At 41.3% G+C, this 25,870-nt stretch overlaps 2 protein-coding genes across 5 annotated transcripts in view; both read left to right on the top strand.

The window, feature by feature from the left end:
• The window catches only part of USP45 (ubiquitin specific peptidase 45), a 46,593-nt gene extending 45,218 nt beyond the window's left edge, over positions 1 to 1,375 (top strand). For all 4 annotated transcript variants that reach the window (XM_065731049.1, XM_065731051.1, XM_065731050.1 and 1 more), the window contains one exon: positions 244 to 1,375. In XM_065731049.1, the coding sequence (XP_065587121.1) occupies positions 244 to 377 (134 nt within the window). In that variant the 3' untranslated portion in view covers positions 378 to 1,375. The remainder of the gene's footprint in view (positions 1 to 243) is intronic.
• Positions 1,376 to 4,238: 2,863 nt separating this feature from the next.
• PNISR (PNN interacting serine and arginine rich protein) lies at positions 4,239 to 25,636 on the top strand. The gene is made up of 12 exons (XM_065731048.1): positions 4,239 to 4,346; positions 12,709 to 12,818; positions 14,103 to 14,288; positions 16,125 to 16,348; positions 17,990 to 18,176; positions 18,475 to 18,665; positions 19,107 to 19,244; positions 20,280 to 20,379; positions 21,075 to 21,128; positions 22,379 to 22,549; positions 23,938 to 25,042; positions 25,293 to 25,636. Exons 2-12 carry the CDS (start codon positions 12,740 to 12,742, stop codon positions 25,321 to 25,323), a joined length of 2,466 nt encoding a protein of 821 aa, XP_065587120.1. The 5' UTR covers positions 4,239 to 4,346; positions 12,709 to 12,739; the 3' UTR covers positions 25,324 to 25,636.
• Positions 25,637 to 25,870: the final 234 nt, after the last annotated feature.

The raw sequence follows: 25,870 nt of genomic DNA, 5'->3' as shown, positions 1-25,870 counted from the left end.
GCATTAGAAGCTCATTTCCCAGAAGGACAAAATTTTTAGATGATTTTTGGGTCACATCTCCCTCAGTCTGAGGCTTCCCATGCAGTAATTACTAGAACTGATTACGCATTTTTTGTGTTACTAGTTTCACACTGATCAGCTTTTGAAATGTTGTTTTTTATTACTTTCTGAAACATCCATTGTATCCATTTGATGATGCTGTGAAATACAACCAATGTGACTTCCTTTGGTGTTGTGTTTCAGGTTTAAAAGAAGCTGTGGGAGCACCAGCAGGACAGTGGGTGTACGTTAGTGATGCTCATGTTCAGGTGGTTCCAGAGTCACGAGTACTAAATGCACAAGCGTATCTGCTTTTCTATGAAAGATTGCTGATATAATTATCAATAGTTTAATTAAAAAGAAAAAATACCTGTAGTGGTTATTTAGTTTCTTTTATGTAAAGCTGCAGTAGTAAGAGTACCTGTAAATATTGTGCCTTTATCTCGCTGAGAATTTATCCTATGTTGACTCTGAAATTCAGTCAAGCTATTCTAAATATCTAAATGATTCCTTTAGAATATGCACTTTGCCACACATTTTAATTTTACATTTAGAATGTAAGATGATGTTCTATCCTTGTGAGGTTAGTGGAAACTTTTGTTCTTTATTTTAATGAAGATAAGCTTTTGCCCATCGTTCCAAAACAGGTGAGAATAAAAATGCTGATAGCGTTAAGTGCCTGGATTTGCTGCTGTACAGTAACAGTATAAAGTACTTGAACTTCTTTGCAACTGAGTCTGGATCCTTCCCATCCCTGGGCTGGATGTCTGCTGTTAGGATTTCTGCAAACAAGTACATGTCAAAGCATGTAGGCTGCAGACGTAGTAATTGGAAAGCAGTGTTTCCAGAACAGAACAATGGAAGTGTCTGGGGATTGCTGCAGTGCACTTTCCAGATGTGTTGTTGGAAATAGGTTGGGAAAGTATTAAAATATTGCTTCTACAGTGCGACAGTGTCGATAGTTAACACCTGTTCAGCTGTCTCCAACAAGTGCTGGTATAGCCATGTACTTCTGTTTTAATGTAAATATATACTGTGGTGTGCATGTATATATTCTCTGAGATGTATATATATATGCACACCATAAATCCTTCAATATATATTGTCATTTTACCTATTAGGGTAGGAAAGAGAACTGCAAACACTTCTGTATTTAGTGAATTTTCCAGTTGATGATTGTGACACGTGTACAGCTTATGATGAGCTTGTGTATGAACATGTATGGGGTTAAAGTGTAACTCGGTAATTCTGTTATTTTTGGTTCCAAACATTAATTTGTTTATCTGTTCCTGAATACTTTTCTCATGAGAGTAATAAACTATAAATTATTTTTGCACTGTGTGTGTGAGTTGGACAGTAAATGATAGCTCGTACCTTCTGATGCATCCCTGGACTTCCCTGTGCCATCCCTGGAGGGCAGCAGGTTTCCTGGTTGCACAGCTTGCTACTGTAGCCTGGCTCCTGCCCATTATTTTGATTGCCCAGTCTGCGGTGTTTCTTCTTTCAGTAATTTCCATCCCATCTAGATACAATCTAAGGGCAAAATCTGATGATGATTTTGAAACTGTGTAATTATTTTTAATAAGCAGTTACTTAAATACAAGTTGTATTTGTAACTATTACATATCTGGTTGAGCTTGCTGTTTGGTAGAGAAAAAACTACGTTCATTTCCACTTACTGCTTTCATCTATAGAATTTTTTTGCTGTGAAAAAGCCTGCTGTTGCTTTTACCATCTCTGTTACGTTTTATCACACTTGCATATCTTTCTACGTCAACTAGAGACTAAATTTCACTTCTGTGACTCAGTCTTCCTTAGAGACCTCAGATGGAGTATATTTGACCCATCTTAAAGCAGGGATTTAGTATATGAGGCCCTGAACTTTGTGCTCTTGCTGACTTCTGAAAATGGAGAACTACTGAACTTAAATATGTACCCATAGTAAAGTACTTTTCAGCCTAGAACTAATACCCTACAGGACGGAACTAGGAGAGAAGCAGAATGAGGTTTTCTTAGGCTGTATTTTCATTTTTAATGCTATTTTCAGGAAGCTCTCATTGCAGCAGTCTTTGCCTTTAAGCAAGATGTTTTGCCCTTTGAACTGATGAATTCTTCCCAAGTGATTAGGATGCGAGGAAAGATGGTGACAGGATCATTTCCTCATTAACATCCAGAGAACACTTTCTTTCTATTAGGATATCTTACAGAATGTGGTGGGAAAGAGACATTAGAAAAATCCAGTGCCTTTCACCAAGTTGGCCATTGTTCTTGCTATTGGATGAGGCTTTCTCAGCTGAAATAAAAAGCGCTTCTAGCAACAACTCGAGTCTTTTCAGGGTCGAGAACAAAAATAAAAAGGTTGTAGAAAACATTCTGAAAAATAAGTCAGTAGGTTTTAGAACGAACAGTTCACAACTCAAGAGAACAGAGTTAAGATTGAAGTCTCAATTAGAGTATCCTTCAAGACTTCATGTGTTGGAATTTGGCTGCATAGCAAATGATTGCACGCTTCCACGCTGGAGACCTGTTACAGTTCTTTCTTAGGAACTGCAGAAGTTCAGAGCACTCCTGGAAAATGGAGATGGACATCCTGTATTTATTAAAATGCTAAACATGATTCTAGAGCCTGTTTATGAAGCCTAGGAAACAGCTTCCTGAAACCAACAGATGTGTGTGCACTACTGAAAAGCCATGTGTTTTCAGAATTTAACTATTTTTCCTTTCATGTAATCTCTTCTTGTTATGAGTCCAAAAAACCTTTTCAAGCTTCCACCATCTGCTCTTACTGGAGATATGCCATACCATTTTTTTTTTTTCCAGAGCAGGAATTGCTTAGAAACTTCTTTTTGTTTCACCCTTCCCTTTGAACTGCTGCCTTCATCTGCTTCACTTGTTCCTTGTATTTTGGTGTCTCCATCATCATTAGTCTCTGCACCATATGACTTTTCCTTCATCCATCTCTAACCATAAAACAGTGCTTCCTACTCATCACTTGGATTCCTTGAACTAGCAAAACTCTTATTGGAAGAAATACTCTTAACTGTGATCTTGCCTCTCCCTGCCACTATACTGGCTCTATAAACAGGTGGCAGTACAGTTATGTGTGATGACTCCCAAACAGCTGACCACTCACATAACGCTGCCTTCAAACCAATGAGGAAGAAAGCAAAGTAAATAACTGCCCATCCTTTAGTAAGGAAACTTAATGTATGAGGGATGTGTGAGCTGCATTTGGGGCACCTCACAGAATCACAGAACTGTAGGGGTTGGAAGAGACCTCCAGAGATCATCGAGTCCAACCCCCTGCCAAAGCAGCTCTCTAGACCAGGTTCTGCTTAAATTTTAGCTCACTTTCAGTGTGGGTAGAGCAGGAATGAAAAACTTTTGATGCAAGTTGTTCCCAAGCACGCTGCAAGGCAACAGTATTAAAAACAAGAGGATGTGACCGTGTCTTCTGTTGCAGTGTAAGGTCAAAAGCTCTTTAACCTGTAGGGTTCGGCGCAGGTGCTGCTTGTCCTTGCTGGGGCAGTTAGTCAGCAGGCATCTTAGAGGGAAGTGATTTTAACCAGTAATTTTAACAGAACTGAGTTGTTTTCTTACAATGAATATCTCCAGGCAATCAGTACGAAGTGTTGTTAAGGTGTAAAACAACACTATGTACCTCTCAGTGGGGCAGAAACCAAGGTGCTGAAGCAGTGTGCCCCGTGTGCTTACACAGCTGCGGACAGGTTTCCTGTCCCGTCCCGTGTTGTGTGCGGCCCTACTGGGCGCTCATCGATACAGATGCTCTCTTCAGCTCTGTATTTATACCGCGTTTGGATAACGATGGCGAAAACCGTGGGGGGAAAAGGATTACGCTAACCTATTCACTACACTAATGCACATACAGAACGCCCTACACATATAAGGAGGAGACCCGGCTGCCTCTAGGACGGCCGCCGTGTCCCGCGGATCTGACGGGGCTGTCCCGTTGTGCCGCCCCGCCCCCGCCGCGGCTGCCATGGACAACGCGGGGCGGCAGGAAGCGGCGCGCTGCCCTCGCTAAAGATGGCGGCGGCGTGGCGTCACCCGAGGCGCGCCGCCGAGTGAGAGACGGCGGGGCCGTGCCGCCCGCCTGCCCTCAGCAAAGATGGCATCGAGCGGCGCTCCCGTGCGCCCGGCGCGGGTCAGCGTCGTGACGCGTTCTGCTTCCGGGGCAGCAAAAGCGGGCGCCATATTGTCTTGTTCGTGAAGACGAGAAGCGAAAAGAGGGGAGAAAGCGGCGGTGGCGGTCACGGCAGCGCCTGCGGCGGGAGGCGGGGGAGCGCGTAAGTAGCGGGGTGGGCAGCGATGCCCGCGCTCCGGGGCTGGCGGGTGCCGTAGAGACCCCACCTCCTGCCCGGGCCGCACCGCACCGAGCACGGGGTGCGGGAGGGCGCCGAGCGCCGCGCCCGGAGCTCCCCCCGCTCTGAGGGGCCGCCGCCCCGAGTCGCTTCCGAGCGGAGCCCGCCCGCAGAGCCGAGCCCCTCACCCCGCGTCCTCCCCCGTCGCCCACGCTGCCTCCGCGCATGCGCGGGGGTGGGGGTGGGGGAGCGGGCCGAGGGGCGGCCGCCTCCGGGGAGCCCGGTTATCCCGTGCCGCGCATGCGCCGCCGCCCAGAGGGTCCCGCGGGCGTCCGGGCTCTGAGCGAGGGGCGGCCGCCTTCCGTTCTGTTCTAACGTGTGAACGGCGTGGGTAGCGAGCTCAGCGCCCGCTGCCCTCCTGTGCTGCCACGACACCTCTGCTACTGTTGTCTCTTACTGTGTATATTCTTTGAGAGAGATGTCCCTGTGCTCTGGGCTTCACAGAGCTTCACGGTCCCCACAGCTTGCCACGTCACCTGCATGCTAGGGGAGACATAACTGCGTTTGGCTGGCAGTGCGGCACGGCACTGTGCAGGGTTAGCACGGCTGCAGCGATCCCCTCCCTGCTCGTCGTGTCAGAGGTGCGTGGTGGACAGAAGTGGACAGAAGCATGCCTTTGGTAACCGATAATAGTGGCAGTGTATCTGTGAGCAGGGCGTATTGGGTGTCAGTGCTTCCACCACCAACTGACGTGTTTCCTTGAGCGATGGCCGCAGTTACAATCTGGGATGAAATCTGCGAGCAGCAGGGAATAGTTGCTTATGTGCTTAGCTCGTGATTTTGTTCATCAGTTGTTGATGCTATTTTTATCCAGAACGTACTTAAAGGAGGAAGCTGCAAGTGGACTGTTTTCTTCAGGAAAAAAAAAGTGCTGTTGCATGGAGACCTGAAAGTGTAGCATCAGGACTTCTCGTGCAGTATGTGCAACAAATAAGCAGACTTTTTTCCAATCTCAACACAGTTAGGACTGATTAAGTTGCTTTGGTGTTTCTGTAGCAGTGTTTTAGCAGTGGTTCTTGTGCTTATGGTAATCAAACGTGTGTTTGTCCTTATGTCTTCGAAATGCAAAATGTAAGTAAATGATACCTGAGCGGTCGATGTCTGGTCCTTTTGCTTACTTATAGGGATTAGCTTCAACTCAGCGGTTATGTCGATTTAAGTTTAAAATAACAGCTTGGAAGCTACACTGCTTGAATGACTCACTGTAGAAGTTCTTGTAGTACTTTTTGTTTTATTTGGCCTTTGTTCAACTAACTTCATTTTAACAGTGCTGTAAGTGTTAGTCAGTTATGCTGATCTATGAAGTGGGCTCTGGAAAACTTTGTAGGTACCAAACAGTGCGGTTTCCTAATTCCTTTTGTGGTGCTTTGTCTTGGATCCTGGTGACATCCTTGGACAGCTTTTACTCTGTAGACTGAGAATGAATAGTTCCTGAATTAAAATTGCAGCGGAGCAAAGGAGCTGACATCTAACATTCTCACAGTGTGCAGCTGTTAATGGGCTAGGAGTGTTAGGTGCGTTTCTAACTAGCCATCTTGGTAAGAGATCTCAGGAGAAATATTGGGGTAGTTTCTGATTCTCGAGAAGAGAAAAGATCGGTAATTAAGTACTGGTGTTAAGTACTTGCAACAGCTTAGGGTGATGCTGTAGATTATGTCTTTGTCCAACTAAGAGGAGAGTGAGTGAAAGTTACAATCGAGACAGATTTCCAGGACCTTTGCTTCTGAGACTTCTCAGTTTTCCTTTAGGTCCTTAGGTCCTAAGGCTGTATGGGAGATGAATATATGGAATGTCTTTTTTTCTCCTTTTAACCTAGGTGTGTGACTGATGATTTGAATATCAAAAAGGGCACGTCATCTTTCAGCTCTGCATTCAAAGACAGTATAGGGTGGGGGTTCTCAAGCATGCAGTGTGGCCTGTGGTTTCAGCTCCTTTGCTTGTTTAGGAAATGCATGCTTCCAGGCTAAAAGGCAATGCCAGCTCCAAAGGCCTGTAGGACCGGGTCTGTAGTCACCACAGGAAGTTCTGCAGCTACATATTAGAGCTTGTCAGGCCATCATATATGGACCTGTCATTCAGGGATGACGAGTAGCATTATCAGAAAGGTGATGCAGCAGCCTCTCTTGTGTGTCAGAATGCACTTGATTGTTGGGTATGCTTCCATAGGTTCTGGAATCACCTGTTCATGTTCTGGATGTGTGGTCAAATGGTGCCTGGTGTATGAATTCCTAACCTTAAGCTCTTCAACTCATAAAACAGTGTGAATTGCCTGCTACTTTTTTTTTTTTTTAAGTTGTTCTGTGTGGTTTGGATGTTGTGTAATATTCACATGGAAGATAAGCATATTTTCTCAATGATGAGAGCTGCTTAGAAGAGGCAGCAAAGAGCCTAAGTGTGCTCTTTGTGTGCCTCGCACCCCGAGACTGCTCCACTCTACTGAGTGGTCCAAGCAAAGGTAACTGTGCACGAGTGTGCTACAGCTGTCATAGGTTCATAGGTTCATTAGGTTGGAAAGGACCTACAAGATCATCTAGTCCAACCATTCTCCTATCACCATCCCTACCCACTGTCAGTTCTGGGTGACTGATTTTATGCAACTTCTAAGGCAGAGAGTTGTCTGAGGGGTCTGAGTGAGTTTCAGTTCTCTTGGTTGTTCTGCTTAAGAAAAATATCAAAAAAAGGCCTCATCTTTGGCATCCAATGGCAATTGCCTGGGGTGCCTCTGGGGCCTCCAGCAAGCACTGTGTCACCCTGTCATGCTGCTCAGGACACAGTGCAATTCCCATTGGTATGAAGGTATCTAGCTTGCTAAAATGTATCCGTGTTTTGTGGGGAGTACTGGGGAGGAGTCTACCAGAGTTAGAAGTGAGCATGAGAGTTATCACTCAGAGCTCTGATTGCTGGTAAGTACCTTCTGTTTGTGTCCAAACACACCACGCAAACTGAAGAATGAATGTTGTACAGTTACGTCAGAAAATACCTTATATTTGTGGACAAATGAGCAGGCTGAAGAAGATGCCGTTTGTCCTAAAAGAACAGGTTACCTTGTAGCACTGCTAAAATTCACATCATGATGGAAGAGAGGACTTAAAAGACACCCTTTAAAATCTGTCTTAACGGAGCTTTTTTTGTTGTGCAAAATACAAAAGTGTAATAGAGAATTTGGCAGCAGCCTTAAATTGTTTGGGGTGCTGTTGGCCCTTGGAGGTTACTGGCTGCTAGGGATCAAGGTAAGTCCTAGGTGTACCACTCTGCCAGCTTTTTTGCTGGAAGAGAAGCTTTCACCATCAGTCCTTAAAGGTGGCCCACTTTAGTAGTAAAACATCAGTGGTTCAGCCTGGGTAAAGTTTCAACCTTAAACGTGCAGCAGGATGCATTTTGGAATGTGTCTGCTCTTAAAAGCATTATCAAAATGTTGAGAAATCGTATTGATGTTCCTAATCTTTTCAGTACACGTGATTGTAATCAAATGTGAGTTGACTGGGAATGATTCTGTGGTGTGATTGTTTCTGTATGAAGCAAAAAAGAATCCTCAATTGGCTTCTGTTTCTTCATTGGTAAACAGATTCAGGTTCCTGTTGTGTGATCTGATGGCAGGGAACGGTTCTTGGAGCTTCAGTAAATGTTCTTTTGTTTATTGGTGTTTGCTGGAGAGAGAGGAAGCAGAAGGGCTGTATTCAATTAAATTGTAGGGTAAAACAGCTGACTAAAGGCATTTGAGTCCATCCTCAGAAAGGAGGACAGTGTGCACGTTTCTCTTTGCAAATAGGTGGCTGGGATATCTATCCACTCTCTGAACCTGTTTCCTTTCCAAAACCTGTGTGTACCTTTGACGTTGGAACCCGAGTGCCTCAGTGACTTCTGATCAGATGTACCCCCTCTGTTAGTAGAGAAGTGTCTTGCCCGTTTTTGACTCATCTACCTATCATCTTCCCCATTTTCAGCAGAAAACAAGGCTTGTGTTTCTCTGCAGTTTGGATGTTCTGCTGTGTGTTTGGTTTGGTATCATTAGTGGGAAATGGGCTCAGATCTGTCCATTGCAGTTAGGTGAAATCTTTTTCTTTCAGGCCATACAGATTTGGGAATTAAAATTTGTTCCTGGTTTGTGAGGCAGTGTTTTGGCAGCACACATTTTAAGTAGATGGGAGAGGATGTTGATCCTCCTTTTTTTCATTCCTTCATTATTGCTGCTTGAGGTGTCTCATGAAAATGATGCTTGATTCTTGACGCACATATTTTGATGAATGGTTTAGGCTGTTTGAAGCCTTTAGGTTGTTGGCTTGATGGAGGGGGAGACTGTTTGGTTCCTTTCTGCCTCAATAACAGGGTTTGGTACCTTGAGTGAATGTAAAATTACTGAGAGCAGGTTGTGTTTTCTTAGGTATGAGCTCATTTGGAAGTAGTTTGTGCTCTGTGCAGTTTATGGCGCTCATGTTTAAATGTCATTTTTGTGAACTCCAGCATGTGATTTTTCTCATTAAGGGAGGATATCTTAGTCTGGATAGGTAATGTCTTTATTTTTGACACCTTTAAAACCACGACTAGCAAAGGAAGAGGTAAGAGTGATGTCTGAGGCAATACTGAGTCTCTCTGAAATAAGTTGGAATGATACTCTTCACAGTAAGTATGCAAGCAGCATACAAAGTAATACTACTTCATAGCATCAGATAGTCTGCATGCATGTAACTTTGTAGATGTGTGCACATAAGATCTATTTCATGTGATGTTTGTGCTTTTGTGTGTGCATACACAGATGCATAAAGAAAATGCTGCAATTGCCTGGGTGCTTGTGTAGTATGTGTTTCTGGGTGCTAAATTTGGTCATGAGTGCTTGCTTGAATGCCAGCATGTTTTCCAGTTGGCCCTGTGTGAAAACTGCCATTTCTGCAGGATAGCAGTGCAAGTACAAATGCAGGACAGTATAAAAAACTTTCAGGTACAGCTTACAAAATAAAATGAGCTGTATCAAATGTGATTTTGTAATCAATCACCTCTGGTTGACATCACCTGAGTTAACCAAGTGCTGACATTCTTTGAACTTAGATGAAGTTGTTGCTGTCTGGGCATTGCATTTTGCATCAGAATCGAAACGGACTCCATATCTGCCCTGTGCTCTTGGTGTCTTGTTTTGCATTCCCCTACCTGATTTGTCTCCCCAGCATAGCAGCGATGGTGAAGTAATATCTCTTGAGAGCTGAAGATGCTGGGCCGTATTGTGGAGAGATGAAGATGCTAACAGATAAAACCTGCAGCCAGCTCAAGTCAGATAAATGTTATTGGGATTGGAAGGGACCCCTGGAGTACATGAAGTCCAGTCTCCCTACAAAAGCAGGTTCCCTTGGTGGGTCAGTAAGATAGCTGCTGTGTTGGTGGCAGGTTATACAGAGGAGGTTTGGAGGAATTTGTCTCCTTCCATCTTCTTCCACTCCTCACTGGTGTTTCAGTTTGATGAGCTGAAAAGCAAAAAGGAGAGAATACTAAACAGTCTCTTCTGTGCAGAATTGATGAGGAACAGATAACTGGTGAGTGTTTTAAAAGGTTCTGGTGTTTACTGCAAACTAGTTGTGTTAGCTGGAATACGTCAAAAATCTGCCGTGTCTGAGATCTTAGGATAGAGATACATAACCAGTTCTGTGAAAATAAGTCTCATCTGTTCCCATAAAGCAAAAACTTTGTGTAGGTGTCTCCAATTCAGTTGAACTTGTAGAGATGCTCTTTATAATAGTATAGCTACGCTTCCAAAAGAGAAGTTATTATTTCTTTGGCAGTTTTGAAATTCAGTGGTTTTTTTTTTTTTCCTACAGTTCAATGTGAACCTGTTTCTTTTCTGATAAAATCAAAGTTATTGTTGAAACAGTGTAATCATCTAAATGTTGTACTTAATCCAGTTTAGTGAAACATCACCAACGTTCTCCAAAGTGCTACATATTTAGGTAAAGAGGTGATCCTGAAATTATTAAATACATTAGAATATATCATATGTATTACTTTTAATTATTTAATAAATTTATAATATTTATTATAGTGTTTAATATATTAATATAAATTAATATATATATTGTTACCAGTGGAATTTAGCAGCTGGGCACAAACAGTAGAGGCCGTGGTGCTGTTCAGCTCTTTGAAGAGTAGTGGTTAACTTGAGGCACAGTTGTTAGAACTTAGTTTTAGTAGGTAAAAAAGTTTATTTGGGGGATGGAAACAATCTGGATTGTGGATGGGAAAATCAATTAAGAGAAAGAAGAAACTTTTTTTTACTTATTCTAGGGTGAGTTGCCTCACTTCAGGTGTGTGAATTTTCTTCTCATACTCCATGCATAAAGTGTCTGTCTGTGCATACTCCAGGAACTGTGTTGCAGGGACAGCTTAGATGTAGCAGTGAGTAGCAGGGTGCTTCCCTTGTTTGCCTTTTTGCCTTGTTCCCTTTTTGCATTCAACTGGTGTGAGTAAGTAGGTGTGCTAGATATAGATTCTCACCTATTCCAAGTTGGAATGTAAGAAACACGTCACTGAGAAGGAAAATAAATAAATATTACATATGATAACATATATAAATATAATATATATATATATGATTTAGTGAGGAAAAATATAGGGAATACCATAGGATGCATTTTGCCTGGTGCTCTCCTGTTTCCAAGCTTGATCTGGTCTTGTTTAAAGCCCCCCCAGAAGGCATTTGCAACTGGTTACTTTTCTGATCCGTAGACATGTAGTTTTTATGCTGGCTCAAAACAGAGGTGACTTACAGTTTTTCGGATTCAGTGATAACACTTGACAGAAGTATGTAAAATATCCACCTGCTGCATTCATCTCAGCACGACCCACCATCCCACAGTTTTGCCTGCAGCTTTTTTTGTTGTGTATTTTGGAAGCATGCCTCTCCCTGTGCAGTCACGCAGTTATTTATGTGAGTGCTTGGCCGCTAAGCACGAGCTCCCTTTGCAATAGGATCCCCTGTAATTGCTCTCTTTGTGCCTGCTGAAAGCTGGCTCTGTGTGGGGCTGTGTTTATATGGTCAGGGCTGTATTCCTGGCTGTCTGTCCCTTGGCCTCGGCTGCTTTGAGCTCATTACTTCTGTGTCTGTGTGTTATCACACCTGGCTCCTAAGTTTGGAGTGTTTGAAACAGACTGCGTGGGTATGCTTCATGGCTGGAGAGGCTTTGGTTGCACACTGTAGCTCATGTCTGTGCCTGGTTGAGTCTGCTCTGCCCTTCTGCTCAGCCTGGTTTTCCATCTGATGGAGTTGGGATGTCCAACCCATGTGAAGGCTGTGGGACGAGAGGCAGGAGAGCAGCCCTGCAGAAACAGATCTGAGGGTTCCGGCTCCCAGCAGAGTGAGGATGTATTGATTGAGTAGAAAGCCTGCTGAGAAGTTGTTAACAGCATGCGTAGGGTGGAGGAGTAGGGAGTGCTTGTTGCACTCTTACAAAGCTGAGATTTGGGAGCAGGTCACAGACTGAAGGATTCACAAAACTGTGCCCAGGCTTTGTGTTCAAGAGAGCTGTTTGGGGCAGCGTGCGTTGCCCCACTCTGCTGCTTCACATAGGGCTGGTTAGGTGTTTGCAGGAGGCATGTATGAAAGAAATGGGTTTGCTGTCGTAAACATCCCTCCCTGTCAGACTGCCGCACATCATCCACTCCTACAGAGCTCTCCCCTGTCAGGCCTGGGGCTGGCTGCTTGGGGGCATACAGCGCTGCACACAGAGTGCTTCTCATGATTTCAGGGGCCTGTGGTCAGCGTGCACAGCTAGGCAGTAGCATTCTTTTCCTTTCAGATGTTAAGGCATGTTTTACTGTGCATGTTGATGGACACAGTCTTGAGCCTGTTTAGTTCTACAGCATAATTAATGATCTTTTTACCATTCGGTGACTTTCTTCTCCCTCACTTAACAGCCTTGCATGAGTTAAACTTAGATACAAAAATACACTTTATTTTTCCCCTAAGATTCAGACAAGGATATCATTTAAATAATGTCTTACGTAGTTTCAGTTTCTTTATATTGCTGTTACTGACATAGATCTTCTCTGTAACGTCTTTCCTTAGACTTCATTTTGCAGTTAAATTATTTTGGAACATACAGAGAAAGCGTACTGGTCCTCTGAAACCTTACCCTGATATTTTCAGATGTTACTCTGAAGGATGAACCGTTTCCTCCAGCTTAAAATGTTAAGCCAGCATTGCTTCAGCTTGCTTTGCGAGGCTTAAATATATCTGCAATTATGTAAGTTTCAGTTGTGTGATATTTCATGGGCATCTGTTTAAACATACAACTGTTATTTTTAGTTGAAATATAGACTATATAAAGACTTAAAAGATGTGGGATCAACCTTGGCAGCAATGGCCTTTGAACCAACAGCAGTGGATGCAGTCATTTCAGCACCAGCAAGATCCAAGTAAGTATAGAGAAAGCTTTGGGGAATGAATTATTTTTGTGTTGTAATTTATATTTTTGAATCTTTGTTGCAGAGCATGACTGAGAGATGTTTTTTTGTTAATCTGCTTTCAAGATAACGTGTTGCTTTTCTGAGCAACTGGAAAGAATAGCATTCAAACATTCCAAGTGTTTTGACGTCTTTAGTATTTAATATGCAAAATACAGGCAAGCAGACTGAGTAATCCTGGACAAATTGTCAACATTGTGCCAGTCATACAGATTACAGCTGGGGCTCATGTACTTTCACAGCCTCTGCATCCTTTGCAATTCTTGAGCCAAGCTAAGTCATGACAAATCAGGGATTTTTTTTTTTTTAATTTGAGAAAATCTGCCCTTTTGTGCATTGCCTCTGTGGCTGAAGTATTCATGCAGATGTATCCACAGAAAAAAGCCTCACTGCATAACTAGTGTGGTACTTGTTTTAGGTTACAGCAGTGATGATCGTGGTCTGTAGTTTGGATTCCTCCCACTCCCATCCCCTTAAAAAAATGTGGTTTTGTTTTTTCTAAATAAATAGGACATTAATTTAAATTGAGTGTGAGGTGACAGTAATTAAATGTATGCAGAGAGATGCAGAAACAGATATGAAAATGCTCAATACTCATGCAGGTTGACTTGTTCAACATTATATTTTGTCAAATTTCTGCAACTTCACAAGAGAGATTTCTTGACTCAGTGATGAAAAGACAGAATGCTGTCTTCAGTTAAGAGTGTGATTTGTTTAACTCCTGTTAGGAAAGATAGCAAAGAAAGAAGGGGGAGAGAACTGTAACCTAAAATAGCATTTCAAAAACATGTTACATAAGTAGTATACATTGCAGAATGTAGAGTACTGATGATGTTAGGAACTTAGAAAACTTGCATCTTTTATGACTTCAGAATTTAAGGCTCTATATCATATAGTTTTTTTTTTTTAAATCAACATTAGTTCACTTGTGAAAAAAGTCTGTTGCTGCCACTTATTCAGTGTTAATGAGAACCTAAAATAATTTGCGTTATTGCATTTTGCATCTTGAATGTGTGCAGGGAAACTCTACTTCAGCAAGTATGTGCCTTTTGACACTTATTTTACTGTTCCCTGTAAACTAAGATGTAACGGTGCACAGGGTTCTTGCTGAAGGTAAATATACCCTGCTTCACTTGAACAGTGACAAGTGTAATAGAGAAACGGGTACATGTAATAAAGAAATAGTTACATTTGAGAGATGTGAATACTAACCTAAATTTCCTCTGTTTATTTTAGGCCAGATTGACTGGGCTGCCTTAGCTCAAGCATGGATTGCTCAGCGGGAAGCCTCAGGGCAACAAAATGTAGTGGAACAGCAAGGAATGATGCCAAATGGACAGGATATTTCAGGAATAGAGTCTGGTTCAAACAATCACAATAATTTTCAGGGGGATCCCAACTTCAACAGAATGTGGCAGCCAGGTTTGCTAAACTTCCCACTTGTTTCTTCTTTCTTCATGCAGTGAAATGCCATCTTTGTGAGGCATTTTTGGGTGTGAGCATGCCCCGTCTCTCAGATGTCTACACCATCAATAGCTTATTGAGTATCATGGCTGCTACTTCTCAGTCTCCAGAAGAGAGATGGATGTCATTTTATGCGTATAATGTTTTTATTTTGTCTTATATATCAGGTTATCATGTACATTTTTTTTTCTCAGTTTTATAAAAGTACAACTGATTAAACATTTCTGATAACATTGGGTGCATCATGTTCCTTAGCACATTTTTCAGAACTTTAGTTTTAGCCAAAAACTCAGTTTTTAAGAAAATCTTTCATAAAATAATACTGGTGACTGGGCATTTTCAGCTAAGGCTTCTTCCTGAAATTGTGTTCTGAACACTTTCTGAAAGGTTTGTTATATCTCTACAGTGTAATACAATTTGAAATTTCTGAACAGTGTGATTTGGAAGCCTACATGCATGCTTTCTCAGTGGAAACTGCATTTTGTGCTTGACTGAGTCAGCACAAAATCTGATTGAAACAGGCATATCTGAATATTCAGAGCCATAACTGGGGGTATTACTAAGAGCAGGGTTTAGCAGAAGTAGACTTAAAATGTTGGCAGTTCTTACGTGCCCATAACAAAAGGGAGGAGGACATCAAGCTTCACTTAAGTTTAACCTCCCTACTCTGGGCTGCATGTTACTGTAATTTTTACTTTACTGTGTGACCATAGAGTGCATTCTAACTGTGCTTCTGTGTTAGTAGATGTTCTCTCAGAAGAAGTGTCATTATTGAACAAGTCTGTGCTGATGCAGGCAGGATCCAGCTTCCTCTAATTTAAAGCAATGTCTTTCTAAGTATGTAGTAGAACAAACTAAATCATAGTACACATGGCTAGCCTAGGTCCTCCCTCAAGGATTTACTCTGTTTCTGTGAAGTTTCATCTGTCTCTGTGTCCTTCTGAGTTTCTCTGTCAGTTTTGGATGCAGAAGTTTGTTTTTTCCTTTTGCATGCTACTTAGAGAGGGGCAAAATGTCAGTCTGAAAGCCAGCTGCATAACTAGCTTTGTGAAGGGTGTCATGTTCCAGAAGGTAGTAAAAAACCACAGTCTGTAAGTATCTCTATAGTGAATATAATCTTTAAACTGATTTCCTAAGAGAGTAAGACTTATAACCATGCAAGCTATTAATTCCTCACAACCTCTGAATCCCACAGAGGTCCTGGCATGTGCTATGGCCACAAGCCTTCAAACTGAAACTATTCAATTGTGACTGCAGTTAGAGGGCTTAGGGTTGTGAGTTCTGTTTGCTAGATGTTAGAGAATCCAGGGAACCATTCATTATCAGGACACGGGACCTTAGAAAGCAGGATTTAGTGGTTCTGATGCTCACAGAGCCATCTACTTTCATCTACTAGGTTTTTCTAGGCCTGTTATGCAAAGGAATCAAATAGTTCATTACTTTGAAAGCTGAAATGACACTGAAGTTGAGAAGTAAGAGCAGTTCTTTTAATAGCTGACACATTTTATAAGAGCTAGGGTGCACTTTGTGTTACTGGAGGTCTACAAAAAATCAGTTTCCTCCCTCTCACCTCCACAGATGTGTTCTGGTTCATCTACAGCTGTTTGTATTTCCTTCACTTGTTAAAGGAATTACTGAGACAGTATAATACAGTCTGTATGCATCGGTGATTTTTGTCACAGCTTTATCCCGTGTGTTGCTTTGAGGAAACTTCTGGTAGATGAAAGAAAGTGATCTGTGACTTTTGCAAAGCTTATTAACTTGTTATCAAATTGTATTCTAAATCCTGAACAGAATGGGGAATGCCTCACCAGCCCCCTCACCCTCCTCCAGATCAGCAGTGGATGGCTCCAACCACGGGTCAAATGGAAATTGTTCCTCCATCTGAAGACAGCAACAGTCAGGACAGTGGGGAGTTTGCTTCTGACAACAGGCATATATTTAACCAGAACAATCACAACTTTGGGGCACCTCCCGATAACTTTGCAATGGGGCCAGTGAACCAGTTTGACTATCAGGTGAAACATATTTGTTGCTTTTATATTGTAGACATGCAGAGTCCCATCCATGGATGTGTTCCTCTAATATCATCTAGCGGCGACTTTCATTCTTCAGTTCTACAAACTACTACAGAATCTGTTATCTGTTAAGATAGATGTGTTGTGGTTTTTTGTTTGTTTTTTACCAAATACTTTACAGAGAAAGACTAAAGAGTTTTCTGTTCTGTTGAGGCCCAGGATGTTTTTTCTAGACTAGTAATGAAAAGCGGCTGTTGTCTGCAGTATTAAAACAGATCAGTGTTTTCCAGCACGTGAACTAACGTTGAGGTGGTGTTCTGTTAGTTTTCCAAAGCAAAAAAGAGCCAAGTATTACCTTAAATATGGCAGATAATGTACCGTGGGGAACAGTCTTGTATTTGGAGGGAGATAGACTGGATGATCCATTGATCTTTTCCACGTCTGCTGTGATTCTTTGAATAAACACTGGTATTTCTTAAAAGTCCACATCCAATTTTTGCATCATATTGGCATGTGAGTTGTGTAGCATAATAAAACTAGGTGGTTTAGCACTAATAATAGAAGGGGGCATCAGACAAATCTTTAAATGCAGCTTTTGGATCTTTTGGATCCTCAGGTTTCAGTATTTTTCTCAAAACTTCTGATACAAAGGACAGATGTTTCAAAAAGTATAGTGTACCTCTTGTTCACAGAGGGAAGACTGGCAGAAACGTTTCTGGCCTTTGGTCTGCTTTTTTCCATTATTCATTTTTCGTGTTGAGCAATGCTGATAGGAAGTGAACCATTCATTTTGAAATACTCTAGGTTATAATTACTTCATGTGTTAACTAGTGTGAGAACAAGTCTGAGAATGAGTTTTTCAGGTTCTCTGAATGCTACAGAAAACTTGTTTTGCAGAGGACAACCGCCCAACCTGAAATGGTAGTAGAAGAATGCTTCTATTGCTATGGACTTAAATAGACAACAGATCATAATAATCATTCTAAGAAAATGATCCTGTAGCTTTCTTCCTAAAAGCTGCCCTCCTAGATAGTTTCATTAGGCTTTTGTGGGTACCAGATACTATTACAGTACAACAAAAAAGTGACAGAATCCCATCCACGTATGCCTCAAACTTGTTACATCCAGGGTCTGTGCTAAACTTCTATATTTGTGCATTTAATATTTTGGTCTACCATACTGATAATGTCTGTGAATGATTCCTGGAGAATACACAGCGCAGAATTATTTTGTAATAAAAACTTGAGCTTTTCGTTTTTGTTCTCAGGTCATGAGTGCAGAGGCACACTCACAGCACAGCTAGAATTTTAAATCTTTTGTATACTCGATTTAACTGCATGCTCTGAGCACAAGTTTGCAAGGAACTGCTGGAGAAAAATTGTTACTGTAGGGCTTAGTGGTTAATACAGTATGAAAGGAGATTGCCTGAAGTCTTTTCAGCTTCACTAGTATTCTTTCTAAACCTAAGTTACTCGTTAAATGCTTAAGGAAAACGTGTTGGGGACCACAGAAAAAGAGATGGGAAGATCTTGTAGCCTAGCAGTGGTGCTTGCGATCCCACTTGCATGGATTTCTGTAGACCGACATGCGCACATATACTGTGTTCAATGTGAAGAAAAATAAACTGCATTACTCTTTCAGCACGGGGCTGCTTTTGGTCCACCTCAAGGTGGGTTTCATCCACCTTATTGGCAGCCAGGACCTCCAGGGCCACCAGGTCCGCCAGCACCTTCTGCACCTCCTCAGAATCGAAGGGAAAGGCCCTCGTTCAGAGACCGACAGCGCTCACCTATTGCGATGCCTGTGAAGCAGGAGCCTCCACAGATTGGTACATGTTAACCACTCCTTAATGAAAAGCATAAGAACTGTGGTTAGGAAGGAAAGATTTTTCTAAATTTGAAGACTTGTTTTATACTTGAGACAAAAAGGGAAAGAAAAAAAGCAGAAAGTTTTTTTTTTTCTTTTCCCCCCACAACCACTTCTGTGAGTTGTTTGGCTTGGGGCGGAGGATTTGCTTGTTCTTGGGGTTGTGGGATTTTTGGTGTATTTTCTTTCTTGTTTCTTCTTCTGTGGTGGGGGGAAGCTTTTTTTTTCAGCTTACAGAACTGTAAACCTCAATTATGTAGATGCTGTGAAGCGTAGAACTCTGCCTGCCTGGATTCGTGAGGGCCTGGAAAAGATGGAACGAGAGAAACAGAAAAAGCTGGAGAAAGAGAGGATGGAGCAGCAACGCTCACAAATGTCTAAAAAGGAAAAAAAGGAAAATGATGAGGCTGAAGAAGGGGATGGCCCACGGTTGCCTCAGAAAAGCAAATTTGTAAGTAGAAAGGCTTGGTTTCTGTCAGGTTTGTATGAAAGCGTGACGTTTTTGATCTTGAAAGAGAGAGATTGTGTTTTGGGAACTTAACGTGGTCTTTGAAGGAGATTTGAATTCTAAATAAGTAGTAGAACAGATTCAGATATCTGTATTTGTGAAATTGTGCCCATTTAAGAAGCCTTGTGTTGCATTTAGCCTAGCAGTTATCTCAGTTGTTACCACTTGAGTACCTGTCTGGTAGTGAACTGCTTACTTCTTGTGGGAGGAGAGACTTGTGTTCATTGCAAGAGGAGAAAAGTAATAAGGTTTTACAATAACTGTAATACAGATTTCAGTGCAAAGGAAATCAAATTGATTATCATATGTAGAAGGTGATGGGCTTTAACTCTATTTTTCTGTTGTGTTTTTTTTCTCCTGAAATATACAATGCTTTTCTTATAGGACAGTGATGAGGAAGATGAAGATGCTGAAAACACAGAAGCTGTAAGTGTTGGGAAAATCAGTAGAAGTCCATCCCCAGTTCCTCAAGAGGAGCAAAGTGAACCAGAAATGACAGAAGAAGAAAAGGAGTATCAAATGGTACTAACAACGGATTTCTCACCAACATTATTTGTTGATATTATTTGGGCATTACAAAGTCAAACACTTCTTTCTCTGTCTGATACTTTTGCATCATAGATTGAAGCAGGGTTAAATGTGTGTGTTTTTATAACGCTGTCTTTCTCATGTAGATAGTATATAGGTTATAAAAACTTACTTGTAGCAGTAGTGAAAGAACATGGTGAATTTAGCCTTTCCATTGACTGCTGTTAATTCTGTAATTTTCCTGAGCTGGACACAGTCCTGGGAGCTTTAAGTGATTAAATATATCCATCTTGAACCTGTGCTTCAGTCACAGTTCCAGAGAAGGGGAACTTAAGAAAGGTATCCTTGCAAGAAAGTACTAGAAGCTTAAGTCTTGCACCAGAGACTGTTTTCTGTGTCCGCAAAACCACTGTACTTTGCAAATCATGATCGTGCAACTGAAGCCTTGTTAATTAAGGCTATGGATTTGAAAACAAACAAAAAACAACAAAAAAAATCTGTTTTATCAGTGTATTTAAATTTTTGCTCTGTTGCTTTGTGATGTGTTTTGTAAAGCACATGGCCAGACTAAAGCCCTTGGAGAACTAGCTGCTGACGTTTCATGGTTTTGTAGCAAATAACTGATGAAGTCCTATGCAAGTGATTGCTGATGGTTTTTGCAGGACTGGGGGTCAGTGAGACAGCATACCAAGCAGAAATATGTCCTTTCTTATTTGAAAGGTGTATGGGATCAATCTAGTTACAGTTCTCTTAAGTACTGATTTTTCTTTTTGCATCATCTTTCACATTAGGAATTGGTGCCCTGTGTAAGTGTATTTAATATATATGGTTAGGGTTTGTGGTCAAAATATGGACTGTTCTGGAAGTAGTAGAGTTTTGAGTCAAACAATTTTAAACTTTTTTCAGTCATGAGTAATAAAAAATGCAAAGGAAAGTATTTTCACAGCCATCCAAAGCAGTGAAGTTCTGTGAGGTTTTGGGCCCTTAATTTGTTTTTTTTTTTTTTTTTTTTCCAACACTTTTCTTCAGATGATGCTGACAAAAATGATGCTGACAGAGATACTTTTAGATGTCACAAATGAAGAAATTTATTACGTGGCCAAAGATGTACACCGTAAAGCAACTAAAGGTATGCTGGTTCTTTTTCTTTATTTAGTTTCTTCTGTGAATATTTTTATATTTGCATGTCTCTAGAATATGTAAGTTCCATAGCTGTTCCCCAAGAGCAGTTCCAGTATAATGCATCCGACTTGATAGAGTTCAAATCCAGTAGTCATGTACTGTTGTCCTGTGCAGTGTATTGTGAGTTACTTCAGTTGTTCCATTCCTTTCATACGATTCATTTACCTAGTTATAATGGTACCCGAGTGTCAATGGCTCTTCAGTTGTAGCTGTTTCTTAATGCTATCATTTTTACCTGGAGTTCTGAGCTGTTCAGAAGTGAAAAGAAACAATGAGTCCTCACTTAGGAATTCATTTGCTTTCATTATTAACATGTTATTCACTTGCATAATGTATCTTAATGAAACTAAATATGTAACTACTGAAGCTTGAAAATGATATGCAGATGCTGTAACTTGGAAAGTGATTTATGAGTACATATTTGTTCTTTTTCTCTTCGCTAATAATTTGCGGTTTAATTCTAAATCTTCGTGGTCAGAAACTCTAAGAGTTGGTTTTAAATGGATGATACGTTTTTAATGTTTCTTCTCTCCCTCCAAAGAGCAGCAATAGTAGTAGATTTAACAATACCGTAGACTCATGACTATGAAATCGTGGCTATTTGTGTTAACATGTTGTTCCTGTTGTTGATGTGATACAAAGCTCCTGCAAAACAGCTGGCACAGTCCAGTGCACTGGCTTCTCTCACTGGACTCGGTAAGTGTGTTCTTGTTTTCGAGAGGGCTTGAGGGGGGGAGTTTCACTCTTGCCTTGCATTTTAGAAACTGCATTTTGATATTAGATTTTAATTGCCTGAGGGTATGGGTCACTTTCCAGTAACCTTTATCAGCACCTCTGTTTGTTCCGCAGGTGATCCTAGGATAGGTTTTGGAGTAAAGGCCTAGTCAGTGTGAGTTAGCCTGTGGGAATTTTGTTCTGATTTTGGAAAAAAAAACCCAAAACATTAGATAATCTTGCTTTCAAAGTACGATTGTTTCAAGAGCACTCTTAAGTCTTCAGAGAGGGGAATACTCGTGATTTTTTTCTTGTTTTGATCCATCTAAACAACGATGGAAAACTGGGGGAACAGAAATACAAAATGCTATAAATGTTACCAATGTTGGAATCTTTATGTAATTGGAAAGCTATGTAAGCACGGAGGCTCCCATATCGTGTATTACCAGAATCAGCTCAGGAAAAAGAAATTCCAACTTGAGGCACAACAGCAAAAGATCTTTCCCAACGTACTTTTTATCATCTAAAACGTGTTATGCTGGTGTCACTGATTGGCTATGTGCTTCTTACATGGAGTTCTGATGAATATGATCAGTGGTTATAATCACAAATGTTCAAACTTAATAACCTCAACCTGAAAGAAGATAAAATACCTCCATGTCACGTGTATAAATTGAATTTATATTTCTTATCGGCCCAGTAGTTATTAATACCTCAGATGGGGAAGGAAGTCCATTTCTATTCCATCTCTGTGCCTGTCAAAGTGCAGCGTTCTGTAAATCAGTGTACAGAAATTCATGTGACGTTCAGAATTCCGGTAGCCTCAGACTATGGAGGAGGCTGAAGTCATTGCTGGGATCTCTCCTAAGGAAGATCCCAGGCATTTCTCTTTTTCCTGTCCGGTTGCTGTTACAAAGGAAGGCAATGTTCCGATCTTCACAGAGAGGTTTTTTGCCCTTCCATACAACGGAAAAAGTATTGTGGCCTCAGTGGTTCCCTGGTGAAAGTAGACGAGGTGTTCCAGAAGGAGTAGAACCGGACAGTGAGCAGCAATGCAGATATGGGGGCCTTGATCACACCGCTCAAACACCACTGGCGCTTAACAGAGTAAAGTAACTTCTGCAGAGAAGAGGAAGTGAAAGAAGGGCAATGTTACTCTCCTCTTTGCCCAAAGAAATATTAAGAATGAAGCTTAATCTTTCCTCGTGATAGACTGGACTTTATGCACGCAGGTGGACTGGGTGGCTATGGATCAGGAGACAGTGAAGATGAGAGGAGTGACAGAGGCTCTGAATCGTCTGATACTGATGATGAGGAACTGCGACACAGAATCAGGCAAAAACAGGAAGCGTTTTGGAGAAAAGAGAGAGAACAGCAACTATTACTAGAAAAACAGCTAGAAGGTAAATCACATCGTGTCTTCTTGTCACACTTGATGTATAGGAGAGAATGTGCATTTTAAGCAAAAAAAAAATCTAACTTGGAAAGAATGTTCTTTAATTAAAATGTATTAACAGAAGAGACTTTTTTTTTTTTTTTGAGTGATTTGATCAAAATCAGGCTTGCTTCTTTCTTACCAAAAAGCCCCCTTCTGGTGCTTTCCATATAAGCTCTTTGACCTCAGTGATAAAAAGATGCTATGTGCATGCTGTGGATATTACGCTAAATAATAGTATCTCTTTATAAGATGCATATGTGGGTATTTATTTACACAAACACAGACTTAAATCTATCAGAATCTCAGTTGTAAGTTCCCAAGCTGTATGGGAAGCACATCTAGCTTCCACTCAGAAGTTAGAGCTTTTATCTTACGTGCGTTTGTGTAGTGCGCCTTTCATGGCGAGCAGTTGGAAGCTACAGTAAGCTGTTTTTTTGTGGGCTCAATTAAAAACAAGGAGGGGTGCTGAGCATGGATGTGGATGCAATGCATTTCTGTTCCTGTGTGGAACAGAAATAAGTAAAACTTCCTTTAAGTTGAAAACTTCTGGAAAGTGCTCTGAGAGTCTGAATTTCTTTATTTGCTACGTGAAAATCTTGGCCCGTGTGTTCGTTGTTAGTTTCAAGAAATACATTTTTACTTCTGCAGTGATCTCCTTAGCCTGAAAGTCAGGAAATATGCACACATATAATCACATCTGGTGTTTACTTTTTCTTTTGTAAGAAAGTTGCATCTGTCTGTACTAAATATTCTGGTCTTTGCTTCTTAGCTGACTTGTCGCAGTAAATTGTGTACGAGTCCCCTTTTTGTGTTGTTCCTCTCTTCCTTCAGATTCCTTGTTTAGAAGAATGTAAAATCAAGGGAAAATGTAGACTGCACGTACTAGTCAACATTTAGGACTGATGTAACTTCCCCTACTAAAGCCATAACTTGAATGTTTTCTTCCAAAAAACAAGCAGATGCTAGTACAGCAGATAGTAGACTCTAAGGTCTTTTTGGTTAGTGAGGCCTATAAAACATACAGGCAGGCACAGCCAACGTTGTCCTGCGGTTCAGGGCAACGTGTGCACTGTATTTAAACCTGCCAGTGATCACTCAGCCCTGTGAGAAAAGAACTGAAAGGGAGACCGCAGCCACAGGTACAGCTAGGGGAGAACTGTATGAAGAGGAAAAGGAGACTCTGGTATGTAGAATGGCTGCAGGAGGAAAAAGGATGTGTGTATAAACGAATTTGGGAGTTCTCGTGGCTCACGGTAGTTGTTTGGGAACTTGTGTCTTTAAATGTGTCATCGTTGAAATGACATCGGGTACTTCTGAATGTTCATTTTTTTTCCTTTATGTATTTTTTTTTAGAAGAAAGGCTACAAATTGATAAAGTTTCAAAGGAGATGAATGAATATATCAACAAAGAACCAAACAGCATTTCGACATCTCAGGAGGCAAAAGAAATTGAAGCAGACATGGTTCACGACAAGAAAAGATCTCCAAATGCAATTGCACCTGATGTAGAACCCAAAAAAGAGGGTAAAGAAAAAGAGAGGACAGGGAGGAGTAGGTCAAGAACCTCGAGTAGCGGTAGCTCTAGCAGCAATAGCAGAAGCAGCAGCAGTAGCAGCACTGTATCTAGTTCATCATACAGCACCAGCTCAGGTAGTAGTCGCAGCTCTTCGCGTTCTTCCTCTCCTAAAAGGAAGAAGAGGCACAGTCGCAGTAGAACGCCTTCACACAAAGTCAGGCGCAGTAGAAGCAGGAGCTACTCTCACAGAAACAGAAGAGAGAGGAGTAGAAGCAGGGAAAAAATAAGGGAAAGGAGAAGATCCAGTAGAAATCAGAGCGCTGAGAGAGGGGAGAGGCGGAGAATTCAGAGCCCTTCTCAAGAGAGAAGCTGGGATAGACGTAGAAGTAGTAGTTCGAGGGACAGGAGAGTTGGCCGTGCGAGTCGCAGCAGGAGCAGGGATAGGCGCAAAGCCGAAGACCAGCATAGAAGCCCTCCTGGGAGCAGGCACAAACACAAGAGTGACGGTAAAGATCAAGAGAGGAAGAAAGAGCATGGTGGGACTGTAGACAAAGACAGGAAAAAGAACAGAGAAAGGGAGAGGGATCAGGAGAAAAGAAGAGATAAGCCTAAAAAGGAGGAAAAGGACAGCAAGGCCGGCAATCACGATGACAGTAGATTAAAGAGAAAAAGAGACAGTGAAAGAACTTTCCCTCGTGGCGAGACGATATCTGTGAGAATAATAAGGCAGGATTCCAGACCAGACAGCAAAAAAGTTTCTACCAAAGATAGCAGGAAACAGTCAGGCTCTGAATCTAGTGCGAGGAGTAGTTCTGAGTCGCCAGGAAGCAGTAAGGAAAAGAAGGCTAAGAAATCGAAGCATATTCGGTCGTGCTCCGTGGAGAAATCTCAAAGGTCTGGTAAGAAGGCAAGCCGCAAACACAAGTCTAAGTCACGATCAAGGTAGTATACTTTTTAAGTATTTTGTCTGATTTTTTTTGTTTTTATTTTTATTTTTTTGCTATTCGTCTTCATGTGTACGGCATATGAACTTTTAAAGTAAAGTGTGGTATTGATTAAATTTTCGTAGGCGGAAGTAACTTTGGAAAATCTTTTAAAGCTATTAATTTTTAAGCCTAAAGTGTGTGTGGGTTTGGGGGTCTTTTATTTTTTCCTGTTAACTTTTTCCCCCTTTTTTCCTCTTATTTTTCAGATCGCCGACTCCTCCTCGTCGTAAACGCTGAGCGATTTATGGCGCCAGTGCTATGATGCTTAACAATTCCATGAGTTATAAAAGGCTTGTCTCATTATAGAGGCACATTGTGGCTATGTAGGTGAAACCAGAATCCTTTTTTTAATCTGTAAATAGGTGTATTTTTTTTTTCCAAATGCTGCTCTGAATTAAATACCTAATAGGATTTCTTTGTATTACATTTTTTCAAGAACGGTAGTGCTTAAGAAGAATATAAAACATACCATTCTCTTTCAGCTGTAATGTTCTTAAAATTACTATTGAATGTACTGTGATGTCAATAAAGCTCTTTAGTTCTTTTTTTTGTTTAAAGTTCTTGCACCTGGATTTTGTGTTAAGTTGTAGGAAATACTTCAGGAAAAAAAAAAAGGCAGCTTTTTTGGTATAAAACATTTTTAAAGTACTTGAGAAAAAGGTTTTAACTTGTCACAGTCCGGATTTGATGAGATTCATCTGTTGGGGGGGGATGTGGAAGAACAGAGAGCAGACATCTTACTTTAGATGTGTAATAGGTTTTTAATATCCTTTTGATTTGGACT

Source organism: Cyrtonyx montezumae, unplaced genomic scaffold, assembly GCF_038088225.1.
Source record: "Cyrtonyx montezumae isolate F1298 unplaced genomic scaffold, pur_monq_1.0 scaffold_13, whole genome shotgun sequence".
NCBI lineage: Eukaryota > Metazoa > Chordata > Aves > Galliformes > Odontophoridae > Cyrtonyx > Cyrtonyx montezumae.
The sequence above is the reverse complement of the archived record's forward strand: the minus strand, read 5'-3'. Positions and strand labels throughout refer to the sequence as shown.